Genomic DNA, 26,368 nt, shown 5'->3' on the forward strand with positions numbered 1-26,368 from the left:
TTTTACTCCATATGTCACTATTGTATCTCCCTCATTTTGTCCTGTCTTCACTCTTCTCCATCTGTTTTCCATCTTATATTCCTTCTAGCCTCGTCTCTTCTTTGCTTCTTTCCTCACTCTGCTCCTTCCCTTTGCCGTCTTTCTCCTGCTACCCTCCCCTTCCTCTCCTCCACTTCTTCCTCATCTCTTTCTTCTGTCATGTGCGTCCTTGATCTCCAGCCTCTCCGTCGAGTCCTGCAAACCTCCCGGCGCTGCTCTGTTTCTGGGATGAGGTGGTGACCTCTGACCCCACCTCATGGCTGCTTGTGAAGGCCGACAGGAAACTACTGGGCCGCTCTGCTCCTCTGGGAGGAGGACTGGAGGAGGAGGAGGAGGAGGAGGAGGAGGAGGAGGAGGAGGAGGAGGAGGAGGAGGAGGAGGAGGAGGAGGAGGAGGAGGAGGAGGAGGAGGAGGAGGACTGGAGGACTGGAGGACTGGAGGAGGACTGGAGGAGGACTGGAGGACTAGATGAGGAGGAGGAGGAGGAGGAGGAGGAGGAGGAGCTCCCCCCTCAGGACAGAGCAGTGGGTTCCTTTTGACGTCTGGGTGTTTGTTGTCACCTCCCAGCTCCTGGACTCCAGCCGAGCGTGTTGCTGTGAGGGATGAACTGATTAGCTGCTCATTCATCACAATTAGCTGATAGATGTTCACTAGGAAAGGCCAGGATGAACTCCTCGCTTCACCTGCCAAGAGCTGCAGAAACAAACTCATGCACCTGCCAAACACATCACCCACCATCCAGATTCATTCCTCCCTGAACCACCACCCAGCCCCGTGACATCCAGGCCTGGTTTCACTTTTAATTCATAAAAATGAACAGTTTGCTTCCTCAGAGGAAAAAAACAAACTCATTATTTAGCAAAAACTAAAGTGGTGAATCTTATGAATGAGAAGCAGAAGCTGCAGCGTTGCTATGCTAGTAATGTCTTCCATCTCGTGATGTGAATACCTCCTCAGCTGTTCAGCTCTCTGGATCGTGATTAGAGAGGACGAAGAGTCTCTCACTCTTCCACATGTTCTCTGCAGCCTCCAGATCTTCTCTCCTGTGATTGTCCACCAGCATCGAGTCGAGCAGAAAAGAGTCTGGTGTTCAGGATCCAGTCTGCCGGTCAGGAGTCTCCCTGGTTTCCTTCAGGGATCAGAGAAACTCAAACTGGACCTGGACACCATGGACGAGGATCTGATTGAAGGGAGACAGCTGATTGTGAAGAGGCTGCTCCACTGAGTCTGAATCCAGAGAGCAGATGGGATCCAAGGGCCAAAGCTCCTGTTGTTTAAGCGTCTGTTAGAGTCTGTAACTGCTTGGTGGCGTTCTATCTGCTTGTTCCAGGATAAACACGTGTTTGAGCCATTCAGATAAAAAAAAAAAAAAAAAAAAAACCTCCTCCCTGAAACGGTCCAGACCATTAGTCTGAGCTGCATGGATATAAATGATTCAGGTTTAATTCGTCTGCAGCCATTAGAGGAATCCTGTGAGTGGGATTCAGCATTAAATCCCTGCTGCTACGTGGGAAGGCTGTAGATGACAAAGGATTCAATACATACCTGCCTCAGGACGTTTCATGACTCCACTGCCATGTCTCAAAAACACAGAGCTCTGCAGAGAACTGAGTCTAAACAGGATATCTGGTGACTGAGTGCAGTGAAACGTAGGAACTCAAAGATTAACAGAGATACAAATGAAGGTCAGTGCTGCTCATCAGGTCCTGGCTTTATTTTAAAGCTTCTCATTTTTGTTGTGTGACACGTTTTAGTTGTGCGTAGGTCTGAAAACACATTTTATGAGCAGTCGTACATCCAGCTCTGGTCCAATAGGAGACACCTGATCCTGAGGTTCAATGATCTCAGCCAATAGAAGAACATTTCTTCTTCACCGTCCTACATGTATTTATTTTAGCATTAACGTAACTCAACACGTCATATGTTCCTAGGTCATTTAATCCTTCATTGAAACATGGACAATTCATCTATTTCACATAAATACCAGTTCTATTTTTATTTATTTTATTTTTTTATCTCCTGTCTTGAATCTGTCTGAAGCTGCAAATGTTCCTCTGTGGGATGAGTCTGTACTTCTCTTGGATGGACGGGTGGATGGATTTATCAGAGCTTTATCTGCTCTGCTGTTGTCCAGTCAGACGTGTGGTGGGTGTAGGACGTTGATCAGGGTAACGTTGGGTTCCTCTGTTAAAGTCTCGGTGGCCAGGATCAAAGCCTCCTCCTCCTCCTCCTCCTCATCAGCATCGTCTCAGTTCTCAGTCCTTCATCTCTCGTCCCTGGTGATTTTTCTCCAGATGGAAATCTTAATGAAACGAGGTCAAGTGGATGTGATCTGTTGGCTTCCTTTAATGATGAAGAGGCTTCTGCTTCCTATTAACAAGCCGTCAGTGCTCCAGTGTTAGACCAGTCTCTTAGTCCAACAACAAATCAATGAGAGTTACATAAAAGAACCACTAAAGACATGAAGAGACATTTACATAGAAGCTGAAGGTTTAAAGGTTTGGTTTACACTGTTATTGATTAGCATTAGCTCTTCTAGCTTCATCCACCTCATACTGACTGACTGACTGTGTTTATTTTCATGGAGGACTTGTCAAAGCAGGAAGCAGATGACACAAAAGCCGGGACCCTGAGTTTTATCTAAATGTAGTCAGCTACACTCTTGATTTTATCCGTCCAACCTGTGGACAGAGGTTTACTTCAGCATTAGAGACGTGAGTATAGATGAGAGGCGGTAGATGAAGTGATGAACAGCAGCTCATCCACAGGCGTCTCCTCTCCCCTCGCTGGGCGTCCCGTCACTCTGTTTTCCTTCATCTCTGTCTCTGGTGTTAAAGTCTGACTGATGTCTCATCTGTCCCCTGTCTCACTGTGATAATTGGCGTCCTCCTCTCTGATCATTAGCTCTCCCCCTGCCTCCCTCTCATACATGATCACATACCTGCACGCTTCATGTTCAGCTTCATGGGAAGTTACCGACGTTAAAGCTGCTGGAGTCGCTCTGAAATATCATCAGCTGCTCCTGATAACCCTCCACCTCCACCTCCACCTCCACCCAGAGCTCTTAGGTTTAGTGTTTTCCCGGGTCCCAGCTTCGTCCTGATTGGATGAAGGACTCAGGTGTGTTGTCCTCTGTGTCGTCTGGAATGAAGTTTTAATTTAAATCTGAGGTTCAGATGTTTCAGTCTGACTCAGATGAAGTGATCAGATGTTAGTGGTGTTGCTCCAGGTGAATTAAACACAGAGGTTCAGTTCAGTTTAGATCTAGAGCGTTGGTTCTGGTGTGGATCGGAGTCGGTACCTCCAGGTCCAGGTCTGATGAATGTTCTGATGGAGGGAGAGCAGTGAAGGCTTTAAATCTGTAGAGACGGTTGTTGCTGCTGCTGCTTCCTCCTCCTCTGTCCTCCGTCCTCTGGAGGTTTGCTCTGCCTGGCCGGCTGGTAGGAGACTCTGGGACAGATATAGATACCTAAATTTCACCTGGCCTAGGAACACCTAGAGCTCCCTCATGAAGAACTAGATTGTGTTGCTAGGGAGAGGGACGTCTGGACGTCCTCTGATTAGAGGACACTAATGGGTGGATGTTGGACTCTGATCTGAAACCCTGCAGGAGACAAACTACTCAAACCTCGCCTCATTAATGTCCTCTAATCTATTGTACTGCAGGCTGCTGCAAACTCAACAAGGCCTTCTCTAATTATTATGGCTTCTCAGATAAATATCATCTTCTTTAACTTCAAGGATCTTTTTGTTTTTAGTGTCTTACAGTTTCAGATCTGGACGTTATTTGGTTTTAAAGGAAAGTGAACATTTTATCCTCAGAGAAGCCTCAAACACATGAGAATATGATAATGTACGAGGGTTTATATCTTAGTGGAAGCGTCCCACGTTATACCGATAAAAACAAGCTCAATGTTTGACCTCTGAGCGGCCACCAGACGACCTCCCCGGGGGAGCGCTTGTTTGCGGTTAGTGTCGGATGAATGAACGCGGCGCTGCTCCACATGGACTGAACAAACCCAGGTTCTAGAAGCAAAAGAGCAGCAAACATTTTAATGAAACAAACATTTTCTCTGTTGTGCTGCTGTTCACAGTCTGAAGACGTTCACGTTTAAATTAAGAAGAAATATCGAGACACAGATGAGACGAGATGGAGGTTCGATACAGCTAATGGTTTTGTTTTGTTTGCAGCACATTAGCTCCGTCCAGGCCTGAAACTCATTACCGGCTCCGGCGTCTCCAATTCATCCCAACGCTCCCTCCAAGAAGCACCAGCAGCTGATGTTTTCTGACAGCAATTATTTACTTTATTATTTACACCAGCGCAGGACTCTGAGACCAGGGTAATAAGTTAGTAGCTCTTTATGTTCCAGCTCCATGAGTCAATATGAGGGAAGAACTGCAGCAGAAAGCTCTCAGCAGCTAAATAAAGACCAGAGGAACCTGAGGCACCGACTAACAGATCCGTGTCTTCACCGCAAACACAAATAAAAAAGAAAGATGAAGGAGATTCTCTGGCTTTCTTCTTCCAGCAACAAAGGAATAATAAATGTTCTGTCTGCTGTTTACGAGCTAAAACTAGAAGCAGTAGTTTGTGGTGGAGTTAAATATTGACGACAAACCTCTCACCTTCACCTGGAGTCAGAGACGCTAGAACAAATATCTAGAAATAATTACGCTCTTATCGTTTTCCAGGACTGAAAACACAAAGAGAAGATGCGTTGGCTTCAGTAGAGCTGTAGAGACGAGACGAGTCTGTTCACACGTCAGCCGACCATTGATGGTGATAATAACCACAGCAGAGTCTTATGTGGTCAGACCCTCAGTGATTGGTCTCCTTTTATTCATCTGTTGGTGTCACCATCAGTAAATAATCAGAGAATAAAATAATCAGATTTTAACACCATAAATGTAAACTCATTAAGATGTAAACATGTCCTGTCATCCAGCTCAGGCCTGCTCCAGGTTCTCTGGGTGTTTTTCATCCAGACCAACATCACTGACGTCTTCTTCTTCTGCTGCTGCTTTTTCTGTTGAACTCTTTAAACAATGTGAACAAAGCAGCGTCGCCGCAGCACAGACAGGAGGTGGTGGATATGTGGTGCCTTCTGGGTAACGTAGTTCAACCAACTGGTACAGCTGCAGTAAATAAACACAGTGTCATGTTTTATGCAGGTGAGGTGGCACAGAAGAAGGCCCCCATTTCTTCTTCTGGTGCTTTAATGTTAGGGTTAGGGCGTCTGTGGCTCAGTAGGTAGAGTCGAGTCGAGTCAGTGAGCCGGAGGGTTGGTGGTACAATCCCCAGAAGATGCTGAAGAGTTTCTCTGATTAGTTTATGATGCTGCAAAGGAAGGATCTCAGAACCTGCTGCTGGTGTGTTTGTGTTGTGAAGGGTTAGGGTTAGTCTTTACATGACGAGCAGAGTTTGATCATCTAGCATCAGTGGACTATGGATGAGTGGTTGTGGTGGTTTCTATGACGCTAGAGGAACCAGTCTGAGAGGTTAATGATGGATGTGGTTCAGTCTTTGTTTTGGTGGTTGTTTGGTTTGTTAACAACAGAACGCTACAGGAGGTCCTTCCTGTCTGACCATGAAACTTTAGTTCAGTCTCTCTTAACACTTCAGACCTTCTTATAATTTATCTGGAACCACTTTAACTTTTGTTTTTATGCATCTTATGTCTTAATTTCATTTGTTATATATCTTTTGTATATTTCTTTTTCATTCTGTGTATTTGACTCCATTTGTCACCTAGCAACTGTCACTTTATTAATGCTTCAAGGAAATAGTTTTGTTGCCGTTGCTCCCATACACTATTCTGATAATAAAGAACGTTAACATGGTTCCACTCTCTGATAGTGACTCCAGTCAGTTCTTCAACACAAGCTTCAGATCTGAAGTGAACACATGAATCATTTAAGGATGAGTGTGGTGCAGCTAGCATGCTACAAGCTGTGTCATGCTAATGTGCTGGTTCCATTAAGCTAACAGCCTGACCCTTGTTCTGGTGCCATCCTCTGGTCAAACTTAATTTAGGGAGAAATCTGCAAATAGTCCAGTCTGCTGGTTTGTTAATGAGCTTCACAGCCTGACAGGACGGAGAGACTCTGACCATTAAAAAACTAAAAAGGAAAGAAAGATGGATCCAGAGTCCAGAGCGGTGGCTCTGCAGCGTGATTATCTTTACAGGTCCTTCATTTCATCCTCTTATTAATGAAGACGCTGTCGAGCAGCAGCAGCTCATGGGGGGGGGCGGGGGGGGGGGGGGGGGTGTTGTGGTGGTGCGGGGTGTTGTGGTGGTGCAGGGTGTTGTGGGTAATGGGGCTACAGATCCATGGAGATGGATAGTTTAATTAAGCATGAGAGAAATTAAGACCCCGTCAGCTAGAGGTGAAAAATGAGGGCGGAGGGAGCCATGTTTGACACAGAGGGATGAGGGGGGAGGGTTGGACGGGGGAGTGCTCTTGTTTTTATTTTTATCTTTGAGGGTTAAGCCCCGTTCAGACCTGGTTGTAGAGTAAATATAGATAATTATCATGGTGTTAGGGTTAGAGGCTAAAGAATGAATTATGTCTGTGTTAATAAAACACACCTGATCAGACCGGTTTACAGGTGTGAACAGGTGTGAACACATCCAGGTTGACTCCACAAACCAGCTGTTGATGGTTCTGATCCAGCGGTAGGTAGAGATCCATTAGAGACAGCAGCTGCTACAATACTCTACTGACCACATGATGGCGCTGCTGATTTACAGACACACACACTGAGATCAGATCTCAAGTGCTGGCTGGGGACGCATGTGGAGACACATTTAGATTAAGACCAGGTGGATGGACAGGTGAGACCAGGTGGATGGACAGGGACATGTCTAATGTCAATGCTCATTTGTTGTTTAAATGAAGTTTGTTTTACTTGTGAAAGAAAACACTAATGATGCTAAGCTAGCAAGAAGCTAAAAGACCCCCCCCCCCCCCATTCTATAAGTCTGTACTTCCAAGGACCGATTAGCCTCAAGTGTCAGAGGACAGAAAGGAAACAGACGCCAAGAGAGACATCACGCTCAGAAGATTAAGAGAAGGAGGGATGTTTGATGAGAGATGGGAGGAGGGAGGACGAGGAAGGAGGCGCTGACAGAGAGATTAGCTTCATAGGAGGATGAAAAGAGGAGGGATGAAAAGAAACACAGCAGGAGTCAAAGCAGAAAGCCCAGAGGAAGGAAGGAAGACATCAACAAGATGGACGGATAAAGACAGAATCAGAGGAGGAGTATCCGTCCTCTTCTAAAAACCATCATCATCATCATCGTTTCCTATAACGCTGCTCTGATTCCTGACCACCGGTTGACGGCTTTCTACACTCTCTACTACTGCTACTGCTGCTACTGCTGCTGCTACTGCTACTACTCCTACTACTGATACTACTACTGCTACTACTGATACTACTACTGCTACTACTGATACTACTACTGCTACTACTGATACTACTGATACTACTACTGCTACTACTGATACTACTGCTACTACTGATACTACTACTGCTACTACTCCTGCTACTACTACTGCTGCTGCTACTACTCCTACTGCTGCTACTACTACTGCTACTACTACTGCTACTCCTGCTACTACTGCTGCTACTACTACTACTGCTACTACTACTAATACTACTGCTACTACTACTACTACTACTACTACTGCTACTCCTGCTACTACTACTAATACTACTGCTACTACTACTAATAATACTACTGCTACTACTACTAATACTACTACTGCTACTACTACTACTAATACTACTACTGCTACTACTCCTACTACTACTCCTGCTACTCCTACTACTACTAATACTACTGCTACTACTACTACTACTCCTGCTACTACTAATAATACTACTGCTACTACTCCTACTACTGCTGCTGCTGCTGCTGCTGCTGCTGCTGCTACTACTGCTGCTACTACTGCTACTGCTACTGCTGCTACTACTAATACTACTGCTACTACTGCTACTACTACTGCTACTACTACTACTACTACTGCTACTGCTACTGCTGCTACTACTAATACTACTGCTACTACTGCTACTGCTGCTGCTGCTACTACTACTCCTGCTACTACTACTACTACTACTAATACTATTACTACTACTACTACTACTACTCCTACTGCTGCTACTCCTGCTACTACTGCTGCTGCTACTACTACTCCTGCTACTACTACTACTACTACTAATACTATTACTACTACTACTACTACTCCTACTGCTGCTACTCCTGCTACTACTACTGCTACTCCTGCTACTACTACTGCTACTCCTGCTACTACTACTAATACTACTGCTACTACTCCTACTGCTGCTACTCCTGCTACTACTACTAATACTACTACTACTCCTACTGCTGCTACTCCTGCTACTACTACTAATACTACTCCTACTACTCCTACTGCTGCTACTCCTGCTACTACTACTAATACTACTACTACTACTACTTACCAGATCCAGACTCTCTAAGCAGTCACAGTTGGACCAGTCCCCCGTGTCTCTGTGCTTTAGCCAGTATTATAATATGAACAGTACCGTGTCATCATCATGTGATCTCGTTATTGAGTGAAACCAGACTGAAACACTTTGTTCATAACCATAAAGATCAAGTGTGTGTAAAGGCCACCATGTGTTGGCTCGTTCCAGAGGATTATCTGCTTCATAATCAGCTGAGCTCTCATTAAACCTGCTGCTCCAGGTCCAGGTCCAGCTCCATCCGTCCTGGGTTCAGACGTCATGAGCGACTTTAACCAACGACACTGAGCAGGTTTATTTGTTGTGTTTGTGTCTGGTGGCGTATCACTGCTCTCATCCTCCTTCATATTTGAATATTGTGCATTAATACTTAAAGGAAATCAACAGAGTCTCGGTAGACGTGGAGGATTTAAAGCTCGACGTCCCAGGAGGACAAATAGTAATTAAGAAAGAGTAAATCTTCCTGCTTTGTCTCGTGCCACTGATCTGTTCAATAAGGCCTCGGCGAGCAGCTCTAATCCTTTTTGTGTTGTTATTCCAGTCCGGCTATCTGTTTCCTCTGCCTGTCGATTATCTCCGCTCTCCTGGCCTCTGCGTGACACATGAGTGAATCTCATTTCCTCTCTCTTTGTGTCGCAGTAACATTAAAAACAGCCCAGTGGCCGTTGTCTTAATTCACGGAGCCAGAAAGTGTGAAAAGGTGCAGGTGAGATTAAAAGCAGCAGCTGGTTGAGGCGGGGTTACAAATACAGACGGGTGGATTCAGTGGCACATGAGTCGCCTCTGAGGCGTCGTGCTGCAGCAGATTAACCCATTATCAAGCAGGACATTGTTTAACAGGGGAACCAGGGGAACCAGGGGAACCAGAGAATCCCAGCTTTCCAGCTCGGACTTTTGAACTCAGATTTCAGTGGATTCTGGTAAACGGCTGGACTCGCTCCAGACTTCAGATAAATGCTCATATCTACTTCACCTCGTGGAAACATTTCATTTGAATCTGTTTCTAAAGCTTGACTCCATAAATTAAATAAAAATAGGAACGAGCCATTAAAGGCTGATCAATGCACAACTTCATTCTTGACTTTAGATGTAATAGTTGCTTTTTTTTTTTCTCCCAAGGCTTTCGGGCCACAGGTATCCATGGCAACTGAGCAAGTCCATCCACTGAGAAAGAGGCAGCTGAAAGCTGTGGAAAATAGTTTAGTCTGTGTAAGATGGAGAGAAACCCTACAGGAAAATGTATGTCTGTTGTCTAGTGTGTGAAGAGGAAAATGTAAGAAACATGTTTTACACAAAGAACCTTTCACTCTGACTTCTACTGTCTTCTACTCTGTTCTATTCAGACTCATCAGACTCAGTTCTCATCAGAATCAGAGTCTGGTTTAACTCTCTATCTGGATTTCATTATAATATAAAGAATAAAACACCTCTCCTTCACCTTCCACACCAATCTGATCAGCACGATGAGCCTCATATGAATCTTGATTTGACTCCTAAGAAATAAATGATTTTATGATCCATTAATTACTCAGGATCATTAGAATCAGACATTCAGAGCCTTCAGAAGTCTGAGACTGGTAACGGGTCTGAACCAGGCATTTAAAATGATCAAACTGGTATCAGGCTCCAGGCAAGTCCGATGTTTTCTAGTCATTTATTTTAAGTTTGACACAAACCAAAACCACGTCCGTGTAGCATCAAAATGTCTGAAGACACACATGAAGAAGACAAAGAAGAAGAACCAGAACCCTGGTTCTACCATGAAGGTCGTCCTCTGTTAGTCAGTCACTAGTGTGGATGTGTGGTGAGGTGGTAGTAGTTGATCATCTAAACAGAATCCATGGAGTCCACTCAGTCAAAGGCTGCACCCAAACAACAACAACAAACACTGAACGTTTAAAAGAAGAGAAAAGTTTCCTGGAGACAGCGTCAAGGAGAAACATCTTCCAGAGAGGGTTAGGGAGTTTATGGCAGCGTTGGATGACCAGAACATTTCTGGAGTAGAGAACACAAGGTACCAGCTACCCTCTCCACACTACATTAACTTTGACTGAAAGATTTATTGGACTGAATCCAGTCCACTCTAGGAGAAGACAAGGAAGACAAGGACAGACTTTAGGAAGCTACAGGAGACCAACTCTAGGAGAAGACAAGGACAGACTTTAGGAAACTACAGGAGACCAACTCTAGGAGAAGACAAGGAAGACAAGGACAGACTTTAGGAAGCTACAGGAGACCAACTCTAGGAGAAGACAAGGAAGACAAGGACAGACTTTAGGAAGACACAGGAGACCAACTCTAGGAGAAGACAAGGAAGACAAGGACAGACTTTAGGAAGACACAGGAGACCAACTCTAGGAGAAGACAAGGACAGACTTTAGGAAGACACAGGAGACCAACTCTAGGAGAAGACAAGGAAGACAAGGACAGACTTTAGGAAGACACAGGAGACCAACTCTAGGACATTTAGGATCAGATCAGGGGGCACAAAGACTTGATGGTTACGCCTTTAAGACCAACTTGCTGCTCACTAAACATTTTGTCAGGTTATCAAACTGTTTCAGAGATGACCCATCTCATGATGATGGCTGCTCACTACCTGAGTCAAAACTCAATCTGAGACTTTATGGTTTGTCCAGTTGATGAACGATGTTTAAAACCCTGACCAGTTCATAATTGTTCTGCAGTATCAGACATCCTCAGGAGCATGTATGAATTCAGTCCTGCTCTGGGATGAGAGGAGTCTGAGACTTAATGTGGAGGCTAGATATTGATAAAGATCCCTGTAATAAGGAGCCGGGCAGATCTTTGTCCCCTCATGACTCCTAATGGTTTGTGTCTCCCGCCGTCTGCTAGGAGTCGCTCTGTAAGTGTCATTAGGATGCACAGGGAGTCGCTTCAGCTAAATATTGTGCAGGCTTCATTTAACACTGATATAAACCGTGACTCACTGTGGACTCATAGAGCGAGTGAGTCACAACCCAGCCGAGTGAGTTATCCCAACAGCTACCGGCGCTGTGTTTCAGAGGCCTCCAAACCTATTAGTCCCATTCTAGTATATCATGCTAATTGGTCCTCAATGGGTTCAGTGCTGGCTGATGCTCCGAGGCTCATTAAACAAGGGATTGTTCTCGTCATGTGGAGAGACGTCAACAAAAGACATGTGACCTTTTAGGTTTCAGAGCTGATGGAGGCTTTTATTGTGACAGGACGCTCAGGAATTATTATTTATCCTTAAAGCTGAACTCATCACTGTCTTTAACATGACCAGCTGGTCAATGTTAAAGGAGGTGGTAGCGGTGATAAACACCGTGGCTTCACTTCATCTTTGATCTATTTACAACATGGTCTCTAGACAGAGGAACTAGAACCAGAGAACGATTAGCTCTGAGTTTAAGAGTTTAAAGAACCAGAACCAGATCCACAAATATCTCCACAACAACACGATGATCTAGAATAAATAAACTGTAGACCAAATGATCAGCTGATTCAGGAGAGGACAGATCTATACCACACTTGTTCTTCCTAGCATCCCAGCTAACAGTAGCTCCTCCTAGCTTCCTAGCATCCCAGCTAACAGTAGCTCTTCCTAGCTTCCTAGCATCCCAGCTAACAGTAGCTCCTCCTAGCTTCCTAGCATCCCAGCTAACAGTAGCTCTTCCTAGCTTCCTAGCATCCCAGCTAACAGTAGCTCATCCTAGCTTCCTAGCATCCCAGCTAACAGTAGCTCTTCCTAGCATCCCAGCTAACAGTAGCTCCTCCTAGCTTCCTAGCATCCCAGCTAACAGTAGCTCTTCCTAGCTTCCTAGCATCCCAGCTAACAGTAGCTCCTCCTAGCTTCCTAGCATCCCAGCTAACAGTAGCTCTTCCTAGCCTGCTTTATGTGACTTTTAGTTACCGGCTCCAGTTTGTGGGTAGAGAGTAAAATAAGGTTTATTTTAAAGGTTGAATCCAGGAAAGTAATAAGAATTGGTCCATGGTTCCACCAGATATGACTGGATTAATTGATTTAATCAAGCATATTCGATAATAAATCCTGCTAATTGAACTGTCTTGTAGCCCTCAGGCCAACCAGTGGCATTAAAAGCTGAGCTAATCTCTCTGCAGGTGGATTAGCAGCTCCTTCAAAGACTCCAGTCCTCGTTCTTCCTGACCTCAGTCATGTGTGGCATCGGCACTGATTTTATTTTCCAGTCTTATCTGTCGAGCTTTTGGGGGAAAACATTTACTAATTTAATACAAGATTAAACTCTGAACGTTTCGGTGCAAGTTCATTAGCTCCACTTTCACATGAGCCACGTTCGTCTCATTATCTTTCAGACAATTTAAGTTTTGTTGGTGGAATCGTTGCCTCGTCAGCGTTTCTGGAGCCGTCGGATGCTGACGGAGCAAACGCTACGCCGCTCCCTTAATAAAGATGAATTTTGATGATCTCCTCTGCAGCTCTGTCCTCTGTTTGTTCTCAGCTCAGAGAGATTCAGCCAAGTTTCACTCATCTAACATTAAGAGGCAGGGCCCAGCTGCTCAGCCAGGTTTTCCTAGAAGACTACCTGCATAAATGGCGCTTTTATTTTTTTGGCCTGTTTTTTTTTTACATTTCCCCGGTGGGAGCTCAGTGGTAACATGCCTGCTGCCCTTTGAGAGCATCTCTTGACCTTTCAGTCTGCACAGATCTGCTCCTGCTGAGAAACTCTGGCTCTAAGCAGAGATGAAAGGCTGCTGAGAGGCTTAAACTGCTGCTGTCTGCCTGTCGGCGCAGATCGAAGGAGCAGAAAGGATCTCCATGTTTGGATTTGGAGCGATGTTGTGAAGAAGAAGAATTGATTTGAAGGCTGTTCTCCTGAGGGGAAACGTGCACCTTAGCATTTAAAAATAACACAACCTGATGATGCAACAGAAACAGTCGCATCTCTCTGCAGACCTGAGGTGAAAACACATTCTGTCATACTTCCAGGATCAACACTGCCAGGAATAGATTCTGTTCCAGAACTAGTCCACAAACAAGATCCTCCTCACATCCTGTCACACAGCGACCACGTTAGACTTTAACATCACTCTGCCCTGAATGGATGATGGTTCTGTTTGTTCAACTTATGCTGAGTTAAGTAGTGGAAGCAGAGAGTAGCCGAGTTAAATATTCTACCTTTGTGTAGTAAGGAGGTAGGACCCAAACGAAGGACGCACAAAAATACCCAAGGACTAGATGAAATATTAATTTTTAGTGTGATGGAGGCTAACCACTGAGGGATGACGGAGGTAATCCAAAAAAACAAAACCAAGACAAAGCTCTGAAAACAAGGAACCAAGAGGAGCTGGACATAAACACAGGGGTACATGAACAGAACTCAACAGGGACAAAGGGCAGGGACAAAGGTAGGATGCTAATGAAGCTAATGAGGCTAACTAGGCTAACAAGGTATGGGTGAGATGACTGAGGGAGGAACATGTAGGGAGAAACCAATCATTATAAACAATGGAGGGAAAACAGACAGGAAGTGAAGCAGGACACGAAACACCAAGAATAGAATGTCTTTATTTGTCATTGTGGTGCAACGAAATTAAGGGAGAAACTTTCAAAATAAAATCAGGAAAACGCAACAAAGAGGGTTACAGAAAATATTCATAACTATATTAAGTTATAATGAACAGAAGCTAATAAGATAAGATAAGAAAACCTTTATTTGTCCCACAATGGGGAAATTGCAGTTTGCAACAGCATGCAGAAATGATATAATAATAGATATATAATAATAGATATATTGCACATATTAGGAGTGCTCGTTGTGGAGCCTAACAGCAGCAGGAAGGAAAGACCTTCTGTATCTTTCCTTCACACATCGAGGGTGAAGCAGTCTGTCACTGAAGGACATATACTGACAGACATGTCATCATCTTGTCATCCTCCATGGTCTCATTGGTTCAGAGCTTTTATTCTGAAAGAAAAGAGGCAGAAAAAAAAAGAAAAAGAAACTACAATCTTTAAAAATCTAAAACCAATCATTTGAATGACAGAGATACTGGATCAGTTTTATCTCCGGTCCTCTGCCCAGGTGTATGGTTGGTGACTTAACTAGACGTCTCAGGTTAAAATAATCTTGTGCAAATAGGATTTTACTTTTGTTTCTAAAACTAAACTATTCCAAGTCAAACCTTTCATTAGTGGACAAATATAAATTCAGGAAGTCTTGTTTGCCAGGAAAATGTAAAGAGCCTTCAGCAGACGAGCGTCTGTGTCTGGTAGGGTTTTGAAGAGTTGTGTTTTGCTGTGGTGTCAGGGTGCTCTCGTACATGAACATGAGTTTATTTGAAACAGGAGCTTCCAGACACATTTAAAGTGTAGTGTCTGCTGCTTGGCCCCTGTGCTCCGACTTCTGTGGCCCCTAAAAGGGTTTGATGTACCTGCTTCAAAGGAAGAGGGCCCAGGGGCCCCGTGCTACCTCAGCACTGTGAATGGAAAGAGATGTTTGAGCTGACAGAGGGTTTATCTGAGGAGGTTAAAACACTCCTCTAGTAGGGACGCTTCCACTGGACACACTACAGTCCCCTCCCCAACACGTCCAGGTGAATGTCCTCAGGGTGTAAAACAAGCCTTTATAGTGGAAATAAACCCAGAGACGCAGAAAACACATCATCAAAGAGTCCAGACTCCAACTAATCTCTCTGCAGGCCTCGTGTAGGACAGAGGAGGACGGAGGCAGGTTTAGGGAAGCTGCTCCCTCTGGAGATGTCCTCCACGTCTGAGACTGGATCCACTGTTTGTGTTCAGAAACAATGACAGCTTGTGTAGTTTGGAGTGTACAGCGTCATGGGAGGATGAAGGAGAAGCTGACGTACTGTTCACTGAGGTAGCAGCAGGACTCAAGTGTTGGCTGGGGACACATGTGGAGACACAGGGACTTAGAGATGGACAGGTGAGACCAGGTGTTGATGTGAGGTCTGATTGAAGCCTTTGATGCACTGACCATGGGGAGACATATGATCATTGTTAGCTGGCTGGTGTCCTGATGCTGGTGCAGGTCCTGGTTCTCTGGGACATATTTACTTGGTTTTGTCTCCATTTGTTGACGTCTGTGGGTTCATGCTCTGGGTTAAAGTGGAGAGAGGATTTAGAGACACTTTATTGTTAACATTAAACCGCTTCCTTTCCATCTCAGGAGCTAATTTATTTAAATACAGCGCTATGATTGACTGTGAGTGTGAAAGTGTGTCAGTTTATTTTAGTCATGGTTTTTGAGCAGACTCAGATGATTCAGATGAATGTGCCAGTCAAGCCAGAGAGGCCAGCTGAATGTTCACCTCAACAGACTGGATGTGGTCTGTTTAATCGGCCGCATCGCCTCTCTCCTGGATTCACAGTTTGGTTGTTGGAAAGTAGGTCAGGAGGGTAAACAGTGTTGTTACCTGTCAGACGCTCCAGTGGGTTTATGGCGACGCAGCCTAAAATCTACTGCAGAAAACAATGAGGTCAAGACATCATTTAACATCAGAGCTGTTTTCTCTGGGACTCTGACATTAACTGCTGCTTCAGCTTCTAAAATAAACTTATTTCTTTCCTCCTTCCAGCCTGTGAGCTGATGAACCAGGGCATCTTGGCGTTGGTGACCTCGACCGGTTGTGCGTCGGCCAGCGCTCTGCAGTCTCTGACGGACGCCATGCACATCCCTCACCTGTACATCCAGAGGAACAGCGAGCGGTCTCCCAGGACGGCCTGCCAGTTCAACCCGAGCCCCGGGGGTCAGCGCTACACGCTGGCCGCCCGGCCGCCGGTCCGCCTCAACGACGTCATGCTGACGCTGGTGGAGGAGCTGCGCTGGCAGAAGTTCATCGTGTTCTACGACATCGAGTACGGTGAGTGATCCACGGCTGCTGTGTTGGACTGTCGGACGCTGGCTGGTTTCTGTAGTGGTAGACCCAGACTCAGGTTTATTTGTCTCATGCAGGAGTAACGCACGGCTGAGAGTACAATGAAATGTCCTGGATGAGAGAACAGGTCAGCTCAGTCAGACGTAGCAGTATATTTGAACATGCTTTAACATTTAAAGCACAGAAATGACAGTATTTACAGCATATTAACAAAGATGACACGGTGGTGTCACCGGCTGATGGGTGGGAGCTGAGGAGTCTGATGTTCTGGGAGTAGTAGTGTTTTGGAGCTGCAGAGTCTGAGCTGACATCTGGGTTTGTGCCGTTAGATGTGGTGAATTTGGGTGAATCAGCCGCCGTCCTTTCTCTTATAGAGTTGTTTTGAATGACGTAGAGATAGGACCTGAGGGAAGAGACAAAAGAACTTTAATAAAGGCTGACTGAAAACACGCTGCACAGTAGACAGGGAACCTGAAAAACTAACGTGAGACAAGGAACCAGGAACTCAGGGAAACATGATGAAGTGGACAGAAACATCAGAGAAGAACGACTGAGAAACACAACATGACAACATCATGACGGATAGTGTGTTAACAGATTGAAGACTATTGATAAAAACCCACACAGGACATGAAGCTGCTTCTTTTAACTGTTTGAAAACTGAATATGGTTCTAATGTGTTGAGATGATGCGTGCTTCCAGTAGAACATCCTCAAGGTTTATTGTGGAAGATGATTCTTCTTCTTGTTTTGACTTCTGAATTTATTTCACTTTCCTGTTCCTCCTCCTCCTCCTCCTCCTCTTCCTCCTCCTCCACGCCGTTGGTGTGACTCACCGTGGAGTAGCTCTGTGTCGTATCTGAACTCTGTGGGAGGCCTGTTTCTTCAGCAGTGAGGTTACCTTGGCAGTGAATATTAGAGCTCGTATCCCAGCGTGGAGCCGCGACCTCTCAGTGACTCACCTGCTCTTTTTAGACAGAAGAAGAAGAAACACCGTGGCGCTCACGTAGGTTCGCTGCTAGAACACGTTGCTGCTCTTCATCTGATAACGTGGAGGTTCCTTGACGGCCCTCTGTGTCTCTGTCAGATTTCACTTATCGTTATTTTATAGAAGATATAGATAACTGACCAGATGGATTTAAAATCTGAAATATTTCTCCAGCTTGTTTTTAGCTCTTAGCTTTCTTTATTCTCTCGTTGATTGTTGGACGTTCACATGGGAACAGTTTCCAGCAAAGAAGGTTCAGAAAGCACCAGAAATACCAGAGCATATGTAACCGTTCCTCTAGTGTAGCCTGTCCTAAAAAACCATGCAACACTGCAGCAGCACCACCACGACTACTCACATCTAGAGACAATGAAGACGTCTGAAGATGCTTCTCTTCTCTTTAGAAAGAGACACAAGCAGATTAACATTCAGTCCTCTTTAAAAGAGTAAATGCACTAATCAGAAAAACCAACAAAATGATCCCAAACTCTGTTCATCTGCCCCCCCGGCGTGGTGACCCTGGAGAGGACAATAATTGTAAAAGCATTCAGAATAACTCCAGGCCACCTGAATGGTTTTCAATCCTTTCTGAACCCAGAACTGTTTCCATGTCAGATGTTGCAGCAAAAGCTTCAGAGCTCGACTCTCTGGTTGGCTGTTGGAGCGTATCTTAATGAAATCACATTAGGCCCAATGGATTTTTGAGTGTAATCGATACAGGATGGTAGCAATTACAATATACGGCTATAGACAGATGCAGACATTTAGGCTTTCAGATACTGTTATCCAGAATGATTTAGAGTAAGTGCTTGAGGAGCTGCAGGCCAGAATCTGAATCCTTTAATAACACGACGGACGGACGGACGGACGGACGGACGGAGCAGCTGCAGAGGAGAACTTTTCTTTACCTCACACTGAAGACATTTGGAGATAACTTGTTGTGTCTGGAGGAGGAATGAAAACCCAGAAAGGTCACGACTCCAGCAGCACTCTTAGTGTCTGGAACATCTTTATCAGACTGACTGGTTCTGACTGCTGGTCTTTATCAGGGGCATCAAGAATCACACGGCAAACAAACAACACTTTAAATAATGGATGAAGTGAAAAATGAGTCAAACAACCAGTCATGTACATACACATATACATACGAGCCAATGGGTGGTGGCCATAGTGGCATCAGGCCAGCCAATCACATAGAGACATAGACAGACCAGACACCTGAATGTGTGGGCGTCACTGATGTGTTGCTGAGTCTCTTCCTGCGATGTTTTTGTGCCGCTGACAGATTTGAGCTCAGCCTGTGGTTCTATAATCTCTGCACTGCGATGAAGCCATGGACGTGTTTTTGGTTTAACATTCTCACTTGTTGATGTCAAGTGTTTCTCCTGTTCAGATATTCTACAGCAGCTCTGATTATATCACAATATGTTTCTGCAACGTACGACTTCCATCCTCTGTCCCTGTTGGGTGTAGATATGCTGCTCACCTTCCTTTCCTTCCTGGAACCTGAACGCGTCTGCGTCGTCGTGAGTGACATCAGGTTCTCAGGTTCTATATGTGGAGGAAACAGACTCATGTCCTCATACGTCTAACTCACATACAGCAGATGGGATTTGTTCTTTGAGTTCTGTTTCCACCAGTGAAAGAAAGAGGCGACCAACCAGTGAACAGCTTCTTGAGTGGCTGACATGTGTGACGTGGACAGTCATGAAGCCATCAGCTGGTCCTCTTCACACAGATGCTGAGCTCGTTGGCTCTGCATCAAGCCTCCAGTTGTGCTTCCTCAGGTCTGAGCTCTGTCTGGTTGTTGTTGGGGATTAGTTTGGTGCTGGCACATCCTTTTAGTCTGAGGCATAAAGAAACTAATGACTTGTCTGTGTTCCTGTGCCCTGGGCAGCGGGATGGTTGTCCAACATGAAGCTCCCTGCATCCTCCTGGTAATGAGCTCAGGCTGAACAACTATTAGTGAAAACACAAACCCTGTCAGTGTGGTGAGCTGTGGACGCCTCCTCTCTTTTTTATTTTTATCTTTTATTTCTTCCATATCACAGCAGAGCGCCGCGCTATTAAGCAAACATAGCTGAACGTCTGTGTGAAGATGAGACACCCTGGATGGTTTCATTACAGCGCACCGTGTCATTCAGGATGCCGCCGGCCGGGTCTCGGTCGTTGGTGCCGTTTATGGTGGTGTTACTGCTGCAGCTGACTGAATTTTAAAAAGGCAGATGATAGACCAAGTCCAAGTATTTGATCATAAAAACATTTTATATTGTAAGCGTCTGTAGTTGGGAGGATTTCATGGTGGATTTTCTTTTGTTGTTCACACAAAGACAAATAAAAAAAACTAAACGTCCACATCAACTGATTTACTTATTTGCAGCGTGCACAGTAAAGTGAACTGAGTTCTATGTTTGGGCAGATTTACCAGATGACGTGCTCTGATGTGGAGCTGCACTGAAGCTCTCATATGAACAAACTCAGAGAGAACATCTGATCTGGTTCAGGTCAGCTGGGACCAAACGACCAGCGTCAGCGTTGGAGCAGCAGCTGATTCATTATATCTGACTCCACGTCTGGAGGTTAAAGACTCAAAGACTCAACACAGACTATTGCTGAGGATTAAACATGTGATCTAGAACATGCTGCTGCATTGATGATCCACTGAGAGGCTCTGTATCAGTCTGAAGCTCAGTCCGTCTCCTCCTGTTAATAACTTGGAGGTAATTGTTTGGAGGAAACTGATGGATTTTCAAGCAGCAGTGAAATGATTTCCAGCTTCTCTCAAACCTTCCTGGAGCTTTTCACATTTACTCTTTGACTTCCTCTCAGTGTATCGATGCCATTTTTTGACGTGCTGTGAAAGATTTATGATGTTTCAACCTCCTGAATTCCTCTGGAGCCGCTACTGCTGGTACAGAGAGGAAACGCTGTCAAAGACTGGTGCACTGAGTTTAATCTCTGCAGTGGAGGGAAGTCATGGAAGTAGTTTGGGTTTTATTTGTCCAGAATTCTTCTGCTTCCACCTAAAATGTTTCTAAGTTATATTCATATTCATATCCATTCAGACCTGACATTAAACATCACCTAACATCACAGTTCTTACCCTGACCACATAGATCTAATCACGTTTACTGATTCAGTGATTGAGGCAACCAATCAGAGCACTGACAGGACGAGGAATGAGCAGCGTGTCAACTTCCTGTCTCCAGGACGATCTGCTGCTGGTACCGTGTTTTAGTGATTATTTCATCTTCTGTTAGACAGATATTCATCTCTCTGGGCACCGGAGCCAACATCATGATGAAGTGTCATAATACTTAACTTTGACTCAGTGTCCTCTACAAATGAAAGTTTAATTATGTTCATAATCACAGCAGCTAGTGGCTTTTTAATGCTCCTGTGTTTTTATTGTTTTTTATTTAATTGTTAAATGGAAGTGCTCACTTCAGAGGTAATTGGGATTAGTGGGATGAGGATCGTCTTTTAAGTGGAAACAGTGAATGTTGTCAGAGTCACGCTGAGCTGAGTGATCCCTCCACTACACTGACCAATTAGTGGAGGCAGTCCGGCTCAGTTTGTGGATGTTAATCATCTCTACAGCCAGACGTGCTGCTGGCGCTTTAATTGTTTGTTTTCAGAGTTTTTCAGTGTTTGTTCTTGTGGAGTGAAAGAGTGAAGCTTTTAGTTTGAGATGTCTCAACGTACAAATCACTGGAGGACACCGTGGTTCATTAAGCTCAACTCCAGCTGAGTTTTCATTGTTTTCATGTTGACCCAGCTGGACTTATAGATATGATACTGACTTATTAGAGGACTGATCAGCAGAGACCTGGTTCCTCTGAGGATGAAGCTTCCAGGGTTCAGGTCTAATCTGAGTCTTTGTCTCTAGAATCAATCAGATCTTATCATGTGAGAGTCTTTCCATCTTGTTCCAACATCTGGATCATGTCTCCAAGTCAACAATCAGCTGTTGATGGTTCTGATCCAGCGGTAGGTAGAGATCCATTAGAGACAGCAGCTGCTACAATATTCTACTGACCACATGATGGCGCTGCTGATTTACAGACACACAAACTGAGATCAGATCTCAAGTGCTGGCTGGGGACGCATGTGGAGACACATTTAGATTAAGACCAGGTGGATGGACAGGTGAGACCAGGTGAGACCAGGTGAGACCAGGTGTTGATGTGAGGTCTGAGGTTTTGTTTTCTGTCTCATTCATTCATTCATTCATGTTCTTGTTGTTTAGAGGAAGGAACAGAGAACACAGACTAATAGAACCGACTCTCAGAGCAGAGCTGAGTTTGTCTCTACAGGCAGAGCTCCAGCTTTTATTGAACTCACATCAATAAGTGAACAAATGGAGTCTTTCTTTGTACAACAGAAATCAGCGCTCATCAAAAACCCCGCGTGGCCTCGTTCTCCACATGTTCCCTCAGAGTAAATGGCTTTTGTCTGATTTGGGAGAAAATTGATGTTTTCTCTTGGGTGGCTGTGTGTTGGTTGTTTAAAGCCGAAGGAAGTCGAGTGGTCACTTCTTCAAACCAAGCCTCCACTCAGTCTTTCCCACATTATTTTCCTTCCTGTCATGTTTCCTGATTCCTCATTTAGCTCTAATCGTGTGTTGGTTTGTTGAGCTCCTCCTGGTCTCTGGACGTCATCACAGTCACCTCATTGATCCTCTCTCATGTCTACGCCCTGTCATCCATTCTTTATTTATTTCCATGGATTCATCAGCGTCTCTTGGTGAAGTCTGTCACTCCAACTCATGCACAATATTTAGCTTGAAAGGTTTAAACCGTTTTCTCTAAATAAAACCTCTTCCGCTCCAGTAACTTCACACATTTCTGACAAACACATAAAAGTTGGGAGAGTAAATCTTCACCGTCCTGGTTTCCCCTCTTCATCTTCATCTTCATCCCGTCCTCCTCGCTCCGTGTGATGAGCGAGGCCATTATGAGAGCGAGCCGAGCCGAGGCCCATTTATTCAGATTAGAGGCTCGTTGTTGAGGGATACGAGGAGCAGATGGGCTTTTTGGTTTGGCCGTCTGACCGGGTCTGCGTGGACCGGCCGGGACTGTCAGTCGGTGGTGATGATGATTAAAGAAGCTCCTCAGATTTCCTCCTCCTCCTCCTCCTCCTCCTCCTCCTCCTCCTCCTCCTCCTCTGCTCCAGTTTCTCAAGGGTGGTGAGGAAGGTGTTAGCCACCTCGTAGCACCAGATAATTCAGTCTCTCTTTAATGAAGCATCAGTAATAAATAAATGATAAACTGAGCATTAGTAAAGAATGAAATACAATCAATGTTCTAAACAGAATAAACAGCTTATTAATATGTGTTAATGTAGGAGAGCTGCTTCATGACTCTACTGAGGAGGACGTCACTGATGCTCAAACACTTTTCATTTAGGTTTTGATGTGTCATCAGTGGAGGAGAAGATCATTAGAGGTTGCTGCTGGTCTTTTGGTGGGGGGGGGGGTATATTCTGAGGTGGGGGTCATATAAATATCATAAATATAACGGCAGCAGGTCTCAGGAAAGTTTCTAAGAGGTCAATAAAGGTTATTTCTTCCCTCATGGCCTTTTAATAATCTGTGTTCAGACAGCATCCTCTCCTCCTGATCTCCTGCTGTGACCCCCCCCCCCCCCATCTTTCTATTTTCTTCCTGCTCCTTGCTGAGTTGTCATCACCTCCTCTCACCTCCCCGTCATTGTCCCCTTGGAACTTGTCTAGATTTAATCTCCTCTCTATCTCTTCTTGTGTTTTGACATGTGTGATGAACTTGTTGGCTTCGTTAGGATCCATAGACTCATTAGTCTTTACTGGGTTTCTAATCTTTCTGGAGGATTCAGAACCTGTTTCAGAACAATCAGCAAACCTGGAGAAAATATGAATTAACACGTGAAGCCTCAATAAAAAGGATATGATCCTGAAGCTGCTGTTTAAAACTCGTCCAAACTGGCAGATGTTTCTGGAAGTTAGCTCTGAATCAATAGAATAGAATAGAATATCTTTATTTTCATTGTAACATGTGACACTAAATAAAGTTCAGTCCATTCAGTGCAAAAGTTAAATGTAATAAAATCTAGTATAGAACAGACATGTTCATTCTAGTTATTGAACAATCCCTTAATGAATGAATGAATGAATGATGCTTTAGCAGCGTGTCTGATAGAAACAGGTTTTCACTGAAGTGAGTCCTTCTTTATTTATTAACAGTCTGAGTGACATCACTTTTCTCAAGCTTGGCCTCTGAGAGGAGAAAGAAAAGAGGAGGATGAGGATGAAGATGAAGAGGATGAAGAGGATGAAGAATGCCATGAGCTGCTCTCTCAGAGTTGAGGATTGATTCCATCCTCTCAGACGGTATCAGTGTGGCTGCTGTTGTGAGGCTCCACTGAGCGTGACGCATCAGAGCGTCTGACTCCAAACGTCACGCTGGTCGCACACCGACCCGCCGCTCTGACGGACGGCCCCGCTGCAGTGCGCTCTGGGAAACGGTGTTTTTCATCAACACCCAATCAGAGGCGGCTGTCAGGCGGAACAGGAGGCCGGCCTGGAGAGGAGCGCTGATAAAGACATCGACACCGAGGTTGTGAGATGAGAGTAAAGCACCACACAGACCTGGTCTCCTCCACAGACGTCTTCAACGTGTCCTGACCTGACCTCAGCGTCCACTGTCTCTGTAATTAGAGCGTCTCTCCACAGAGACACTTCCAGACACGTAGCAGGGTTTAAAGGACAGACAAGTGGATTTACTGTCCTGGTGTTTGAGTTCAGACATAACGAAGCCTCCTAGAGAAACCTCCTGGAGGATAAAGCAGCAGATCTGTTTACATTTACATTTCATCAAGTTTTCACACAGACGACCGACAGCGTTCAGGCAAATATCTGTTTGGAAGGAGCATCATTAACTCTGTCTGTTTGTTGTAGGGAAGAAAATGTTGCTCCTCAAAAATGCTGGTTTGTGTTTTTCTCTTTGTGCTGCAACAGAGGTCAGAGGTCATGATATGTGTGATTTCCTGTCAACAAATAAACTAACAGTCGACTTCTCTGGTTCTCTGGAGCCTGATTTACTTCCCTCCTCCTCCTCCACCTCCTCCACCTCCTCCTCCTCCTCCTTCTATTTTTGTCCAGAATCAGTTAAAAACTTGCCGCTGTTGCACTCAACTAAATGTTCCTTCATATGCTGTATTCTATTAGTTTATTCTGGCTCAGTCACTGTCAGATGCAGCAGATAGATAGATACTCTATCGATCCTGCAGGAAATTCATTATCCAGTAGCATGGCTACATGGAGCCAAGAAGGAAGCCACAAGTCAGCAGGATAAATACACTGAGGACACTTCTAACAGCTAAAGGCCTCTCTCTCATTGGCTGATGTTAATGTTGATGAATCCACTGAACAACCATGGTGTGATGGACAAAGACACTGCTCTCCAAGAAGAACATTTCTAAACATCATGTGGACAAGACAGAAGACTATTGGGACAATGTTTAGTGGACAGATGAGACCAAAGTAGAATAGTTTGGTTTAAATGGAGATGGAACAACACTGCATCATTCCAGCATCAGAACCTCATCCCTCCATCAAACATGGGGGTGCTAATGTCCTGGTTTGGGCCTGTTCTGCTGCATCTGGACCAGGACGGCTTGTCATCATTGATGGACCAATGAATTCTGAATTCTACCAGTGAACTCTAAAAGAAAATGTCAGGACATCTGTCCATGAGCTGAATGTGAAGAGAAACTGGGTCATGCAGCAAGACAACGAGAACCAAGAACACAAGTGGTTCTACAGAAGAACGGTTAAAGAAGAACAAGATGAATGTTTAGGAACGGCCAAGTCAAAGTCCTGACCTTAATCCAATAGAAATGTTGTGGAAGGACCTGAAGCAAGCAGTTGATGTGAGGAAACCCACCAACATCTCAGAACTGAAGTGGTTCTGTTCTGAGGAATGGGCTAAAATTCCTCCAAGCTGCTGTAGACCACTGATCAGCAGTTACCAGAAACATTTAGTGACAAGGAGGTCACAGCAGATACTGGACACAAGGAGGACATGATATGTAATATTGGCTCACTTTAGTCTAATAGTTCTGTTCCATGCTGGGTTCTCTTTGTCTACTACCAGGACTGTAGTATTATATGCTTATATAAATATATGTCACTGAGACACAGAGCATGGATTCACCCATGTGTAAATAAAGGGAAGCTGCTGTATATATTTCTGAGGTTTGTTCAGATTGAGAGGCACATGTTCTGGATGCTGTATGAGCTTTCTGGATAAAAAGAATATATAGATGGATTAGAGCCGACTCTGATCCTGTTGTGGTTTCTCTGCCAACAAATTCAAAGAGAACATGTTGGAGAAGATAGAGTCATAGCTGGTTTTAGTCTCTTTAGGGGGATCGTTGGCCTCATCCTTTAAATCCACTCAGTGTTATCAGACAAACAGATTGTGCTGAACAGTCATTTTCTTTCCTCTTCAGTGATCTCCAGTCAATGCTATCTCATGTTTCTGTTCTGCCGCCGCTGCTTCTGTTGACATTCTATAAATGTTTCATCACCAACAAGACTGGTCTCGAGAGCGGAGAGATCTCTATCCGAGCATGGCTGCCTGGGAGCCTGGATCAGATTAAAATGTAAAATATTAAATAATGACGTTACCATGAAGAAGGAGCAGAGAAAGAGGTGAGGAGGAAGAGTAGGTGGAGGAGAGACGGGTGGATTAGCTGCAGACCTCCTCCTCCTCGTGGATCGAGTGTCTTCTGGCTCTGATCTGTGGTTGGTTATTGGACTCGATCCGTTTGAGGAGCACAGGACCGGCCCGATGGTTCTGGTTGGAGGTTCTGAAGGAGCTTCGTTGAGTCTGAGACGTCAGCGTGACGTCAGCGTGACGTCAGCGTGGTTCTCTCTGGAAAGGAATATTAAGCAGACACAGTTTTAGGGTCAAACTCGTTTCCTCTC

The 26,368-nt window shown here is 44.8% G+C and overlaps 1 protein-coding gene across 1 annotated transcript in view; it reads left to right on the top strand.

The window, feature by feature from the left end:
* Nucleotides 1-26,368, top strand: part of LOC311504587 (glutamate receptor ionotropic, delta-1-like) — a gene marked incomplete at both ends in the record, with an annotated part of 347,750 nt that overhangs the window by 175,983 nt on the left and 145,399 nt on the right. Inside the window, one exon of the mRNA XM_084567775.1 lies at nt 16,115-16,399. Coding sequence (XP_084423901.1) covers nt 16,115-16,399 — 285 coding nt within the window. The remainder of the gene's footprint in view (nt 1-16,114; nt 16,400-26,368) is intronic.

Source organism: Chelon labrosus (genome assembly GCF_963514085.1).
Source record: "Chelon labrosus genome assembly, chromosome: 19".
Classification (NCBI taxonomy): Eukaryota; Metazoa; Chordata; class Actinopteri; order Mugiliformes; family Mugilidae; genus Chelon; species Chelon labrosus.